Source organism: Mus caroli, chromosome 12 (assembly GCF_900094665.2).
Source record: "Mus caroli chromosome 12, CAROLI_EIJ_v1.1, whole genome shotgun sequence".
In the NCBI taxonomy this organism is placed as follows: Eukaryota; Metazoa; Chordata; class Mammalia; order Rodentia; family Muridae; genus Mus; species Mus caroli.
In genome coordinates this window covers 67,263,493-67,269,765 of record NC_034581.1, presented here as the reverse complement: position 1 = coordinate 67,269,765, position 6,273 = coordinate 67,263,493, and the positions used below count along the sequence as shown (strand labels likewise).

The window sequence follows — 6,273 nt, the reverse complement described above, 5'->3', positions numbered from 1 at the left end:
ACTTCTTCAATCTCAGTCCACAAGCTTAAAGTGAAAGGAAAACAGATTAGGAAGAGTGAGTGAGGGTTCGGCTCAGCTTTTGGGAGCTTGTCCAGCGGGAAGAAGGACCTGGGCACAATTCCAGCGTGGAGCGGGGGATGGGGCCTAGGACTAGGAGCGGGCAGTGATCAAAGTTAGACTGTTTTGTTTCTCGCCAAGGCACCACCAAAGCCCTGAAAAGTCGTCCTAAAAACGGCTGTTAAAGACTCCTTCATGCCCTCACAAATCTTGTTGACTGCTCTCCCAACAACAGTTTCCCAAGTAATTACGATTCCATGCCTTCTATTGCAACTCGCTGACAGTCTCGCACGCAGTAGGGACGCGCAGAGACGCGGTGGTGCAACCAGGGACACAGATGGAGCCCCACCTTCGGGGACTCGCTAGGCGGAGCCCCGGGTTGTGACCCGCCGCGTAGAGGGCGGGCGCCGACTGTCTTCCGCTTGCGACTTGTCGCCGCAGAGCCGGGTAGGCAAGGGACAGCGATGAGCTGGGAGCTGCTGTTGTGGCTGCTGGCGCTGTGCGTGCTGATCCTGCCCCTTGTGCAGCTCTTGCGCTTTCTGCGGGCGGATGCGGACCTGACCTTGTTGTGGGCTGAATGGCAAGGGCGACGCCCAGGTGAGCACCCTCTACAGCCTGGGCTCTAAGGAAGCGCAGGGCCGAGGTCCCTCCCAGCTGTTGCCAAGCTGAGCCTTGCCCAAGGGCTGAGGATCCGGGAGGAAGAGGCAGGGGCTAAACAGGCAGTACCTACTCTGTCGCTTGTCTTAATTCGAAAATGGCCCTGATTTGTTACCCAGACTAAGATAGAAAACGTCAAACCCCAAAGAGAGCGCTGCAATCCTCTAATGCCTGCAAGACACAGACTTCTTCAGTAGGATCCCGGGACACTCTCAGGGAAGGCACCATGGAGAGCAGAGTGTGTCCCTTGCTTTATAAGAGGCCCGAGCATTCTTTGATCCTGCACTTTTTACTTTCCCGGAAGCATCCAAAGAAAATTTGGCCTGAATCACTTACTCACCTGCTCACTTGGTTAAAATTTTCGCAATAGAAAGCGCTGAGCTGGCTTTTTGCCAGGAAGGGATCGTTCTGTGTACAGTAAGGCACGTTTCACCCGCTCCACTTTGATCTGCTGCTTGCGCGGTGTTTGATGTTCACTTAATACATGATTCACATTCTCCGATATATCAGTTCACAGATGCTGCTGGGTGTTATGTCACGTTGGCAGTGTGTTCAGCAGGCCACAGACAGCCTCTGACCTTTGGCGTTAACAATTCTGATGACATGGGCACTCTTCGTATTGTTTTTCAGTAAAGACATTGACAGAGAAACTAAAAGCATGCCCTAGGTAGGCTTTTCTGATCCTTAAAGGACTAAGTGGGATTCCACTGTTCGTGGTGGAAAATACAGAGCACCCGAGCAAAAGTGCTTTGAAGTAGCTGGTGGCTCAGAAGGTACTGCATTCAAAGTCAGCAGGGCAGGAGTAGGTGACAGCTGGGTCTTGGATTTTATGTCCCTCCCAGATGCTGGCAGGCATCCTTGCTGTCTTTCCTCTGAAGCTGCATTGCCTTGGCTCAAACAGTTGCAGTACTGATAAATGCAACTGCACAGTGTGCTTGTGGATTCAGCGCTGCAAAACAAGGAGAGGGCATGGCTGTGACATGGAGACTGTCAGTGTTGAGGGCAAGAATCCTAAATACCCCATACATCTTTTAACTGTAACTCTCCACTGAGCACCGTTGAGACAGATGGATGGATCTGTAAGCTCACGGCCAATAGCGGCCTGTGGATGTTGTTTGTGTTTGGCCTCATTTATTTAAATGGAAGATTGAGCTAAACTCAGTTTATAAATTATGTGACTGTATAAAAGTTATTAACACATTAATTATGTCTGAAATGTAGGTGTGTTTAGTCTTTTTTTTTTGCTGTGTAATTTTTTTATTACATATATTCTTCATTTACATTTCAAATGCTATCCCCAAAGTCCCCTATACCCTCCCTCTGCCCTGCTCCCCACCCAACCCACCCACTCTCCCGCTTCCTGGCCCTGGCATTCCCCTGCACTGGGGCTTATGATCTTCGAAAGTCCAAGAGCCTCTCCTCCTATTGCTGGCCAACTAGGCCATCCTCTGCTACCTATGCAGCTAGAGACACAGCTCTGGGGGCGGGGGTACTGATTAGTTTATATTGTTGTTCCTTCTATAGGGTTGCAGACCCCTTCAGCTCCTTGGGTACTTTCTCTAGCTCCTTCATTAGGGGCCCTGTGTTCCATCCAATAGCTGACTGTGAGCATCCACTTATGTATTTGCCAGGCACTTGCATAGCCTCACAAGAGACAGCTATATCAGGGTCCTGTCAGCAAAATCTTTCTGGCATATGCAATAGTGTTTGGGTTTGGTGGTTGTATATGGGATGGATCCCCGAGTGGGGGCAGTCTCTGGATGGTCCTTCCTTCCATCTCAGCTCTGAACTTTGTCTCTGTAACTCTTCCATGGGTATAGAGAAGACAGGACGTAGGAAGGGTGTGGCCTCTGTCTCACGATGGAGAGAAGTAGCTTCCACATCTTGTGAGGGATAAGGCAGAGAGTGGTGAAAGGCCTTGGGAGAGATTTCTCAAGCTGGCATTAAACTCTGGGTTTCTTGTCAACTCTCAGAGTATGATTTTTTTTTTTTTTTTTTTAGGTTTTTCGAGACAGGGTTTCTCTGTGTAGCCCTGGCTGTCCTGGCACTCACTTTGTAGACCAGGCTGGCCTCGAACTCAGAAATCCGCCTGCCTCTGCCTCCCGAGTGCTGGTTTTTTTTTTTTTTTTTTAATCGTTGTCAGATTCTATGAAAACACTAAGTAAAAAAAAAAAAAAAAATGGATGCTAAATTAAATTGTTTCCTGCTTCAGGACAGGAAGATGGGTGTTCATGGATCTGTGATCATGTGGGCATAAAAAGAGCCGCTGGAGACCATTTTCACTCAGGCTAATTTACATAATAGGTGTTTATTGGTGTAAAAAAGGTTGGACTCTGTTAATTTAGGCTGATTAGCAACAGTTACAGAGTAAATGAATGGTGTGTAGGGTAATGTGTAGACAAGCTTTTAGCAAGCAGTTGTGAATGGCTAGCTGAGCACACAGTCTCTCATTCATTCAAAGTCTTTGGTCAATTGTACTCTCTCCCCAAAAGCATCTTACCTGAAAGGAAAGCTTTGTTTACATAGTTTGGTTATTTCTAGGACAAGGTATATGTGTTCCAGTGTCTAAGAAACAGTTGAGTTTTAAAATGTTTGGGGCTTTGATGGTAGTACCTGTGTCTGTAATGCTTGCAGCTTGGGCTCAGTCCTCAGCACTGGGGACCAAACTTGACCATACCTGAATGTGTGCACCATAACACAGCAGACAGTGTTTTGTTTCAGCTAGGCTTCTTGGTGTTTATTCAGTAGACAATTGCTACTTATGGAGTCCTTTTGATATTCTAGTCTCTGCAAGATATTAGGCCACCGGTGAGGAGGAGGCAGCGGCCAGAGTGTGGAGACAAGTGTGGAGAGCTCACTCCCTCACTCCTGGAGACCTCAGTGTTCTGAAGAACTCGGACTCCATGAAGTTCCTGTGATGTTTTTTTTTGGGGGGGGGCGGGGGGAGAGGGGTTCGAGACAGGGTTTCTCTGTATATCTCTGGCTGTCCTGGAAGTCACTTTGTAGTCCAGGCTGGCCTCGAATTTAGAAATCCACCTGCCTCTGCCTCCCGAGTGCTGGGATTAAAGGCGTGCGCCACCACCGCCCGGCCCTGTGATGGTTTTTAATATGGAATTGTTTAAGCTCATAGACAAGAATGAAGTAAGGCCAGCCGAGAGAGCCTTATTGCCCTCTGTCACGGGACAAATTAGAGCCCACAAGAGACCATGCGAGGTCTGGTGAGCGTGACAAAGCCGCAGAACTTAGTAGGCCCCAGATCTTAGCACATCTGACGCCATGAAGTGCTGTTCAGAACATAAAGCAGCCGCACCTGCCGAAAGGAAACAAAGACCTAATCCATCGAAGTCCATAGTCCGGGAAAGCCTCTAAATGTACTAGCCTTGCTTTTTAGCTTCTGTAGTTCAGCTTCTGGAATATGCCAGCCCAGAATATAGTTTTGTTGCTGGGCGTGGTGGCGCACGCCTTTAATCCCAACACTCGGGAGGCAGAGGCAGGCGAATTTCTGAGTTCGTGGCCAGCCTGGTCTACAGAGTGAGTTCCAGGACAGCCAAGGATACACAGAGACACCCTGTCTCGAAAAACCAAAAAAAGAAAAAAAAAAAAAGTTTTGTGCTTAAAAGCTCACCCCAAGAAAGGCCCGGGGCTATACTGGGATCCCAAACACCCAGTGCAGTTGTCAGATGGCTAATAAAGACTTCCTATTGGCTTTAACCCTTGCCCGAGCAGTCATCTCTGGTGCGTACCCACAACTGTGAGACGGGCAGTTAAAGCTTCTTGCAGTATAAGCTTGATGGCCCGAGCTCCACCTTGCACGCCCCAAAAAGGTGAAAGAAAAGAACTGGTTTCTCTGGTTGTCCCCCTGACTGCCAGCCAGCATGCACCAAGGCACACACACCCCGCCATGCACACGCGTACACACAGTTAGGATAATGTGTCATTCTAGTAATGAAATTTAAAACGTTAAATCCAGAAAGAGGGCTGGGACAAGGGGGTCACACCGCTGGGAGGGTGGCACTTATGGTGTGGAGGCAGGAGGATGAGGTGCATGCTTCAGGCAGATGCAGCAACTGTCTAAGTACAACAACAACAGAACAGGTGCTTCCATCATACTATTGAGCAACATATGGCATTTTCAAAGGCATCTGTGGTTCCACTTCAGAAATTAGAATTTATTGCCTTCTCATTTAATCGAGAAGGTAATGAGTTTCTAGTCACTAGCTTTAATTTCCCCTGTTAAATAAGCAGATAAATTGAGTGAGACCATATAGTGATGAGGTTCAGCTACAAATAGATTCTAGTAGATTTACCAAGATTCCAAACTATACAACATACTGTGTGGGCTGCCTATTAATAAGGTGGTTTGTTTCAAGCTTTTCTGGAGGTTTTTTTTTTTTTTTTTAGACAGGCACAGGCTTTCTCTGTGTAGCCCTGCCTGTCCTGGAACTCACTCTGTAGACCAGGCTGGCTTTGAACTCACAAAGATCTGATTGCCTCTGCCTTCCAAGTGCTGGGATTAAAGGTGTGTACCACCACTGTCTGGTGTCATGCTTTCTAAGAAAACTCTGATAAAAGATGCTTTCTTAGAATACTTGAAATCTATCTGTCTGTCTGTCTGTTCATTTATTTTGAGACAAGATCTCTGTGTATCAAGCTGTCCTCCAGCTGACTATGTAACCAAGAATGGCTTTGAACTTTTTTTTTTTAAGATTTATTTATTTATTTTATGTAGATGATTACACCAATTGCTCTCTTCAGAGACACCAGAAGAGGGCATCAGATCACATTACAGATGGTTGGGAGCCACCATGTGGTTGCTGAGAATTGAACTCAGAACCTCTGGAAGAGCAGTCTCAGTACTCTCAACTGCTGAGTCATCTCTCTCCAGCCCGGCTTTGAACTTCTTACCCCCTTGATTCCCTTCCAACTTCTGGGATTACCGACATGCAGCACCAGGCCTGGTTTACAGAGGAGCTTCAGACTGTACCCAGGTTTTGTGTGCTTGAAGCAAGTTTGAGTGAGACCCCCTAACATGACACTTGAAATTTTAGGCTCCGAATATTAGACCTTCATATTCATATTTAGTGGTATTTTTAAAAGGGTTTTTTTTTTTTTAATGCATTCATGTTTTACTTCTCTTTGGTAGATGGGTGCCGTTCATCGCATACCATCTCCCCTGTAACTCTCCGCCTTCTTCAACAGAATGGGAGCTGACCGACATGGTGGTGTGGGTTACTGGAGCGTCAAGTGGCATTGGCGAGGAGCTAGCTTTCCAGTTATCTAAACTCGGGGTCTCTCTGGTGCTCTCAGCCCGAAGGACGCAGGAGCTGGAGCGGGTGAAGAGAAGATGCCTGGGTGAGTCAATTCCCAACACCAGCCGTGCTTCCCAGCAGCAAGAATCCAAACTCAGCGCAGCTTTGGAAGTCAGGGAAGGTGGGATTGTTTTGCGTGGTATGTGTTGGCACCAGGGCTTCGCGCGTAGGTACTGCCCTGACCTCCTCTTCTGTCACCTCTTAAGCAGCAGCTCTTGCTTGGCTTTTTCTTCTTTCCGGCCACCCTTCC

General features: G+C 47.6%; 1 protein-coding gene across 1 annotated transcript in view; it reads left to right on the top strand.

Moving 5' to 3' along the window:
* Positions 1 to 449: 449 nt before the first annotated feature.
* Dhrs7 (dehydrogenase/reductase 7) overlaps positions 450 to 6,273 on the top strand; it is a 14,977-nt gene continuing 9,153 nt past the window's right edge. The window contains exons 1-2 of the mRNA XM_021179195.2: positions 450 to 654; positions 5,914 to 6,066. Of these exons, the coding sequence (XP_021034854.1) occupies positions 522 to 654; positions 5,914 to 6,066 (286 nt within the window). The 5' untranslated portion in view covers positions 450 to 521. The remainder of the gene's footprint in view (positions 655 to 5,913; positions 6,067 to 6,273) is intronic.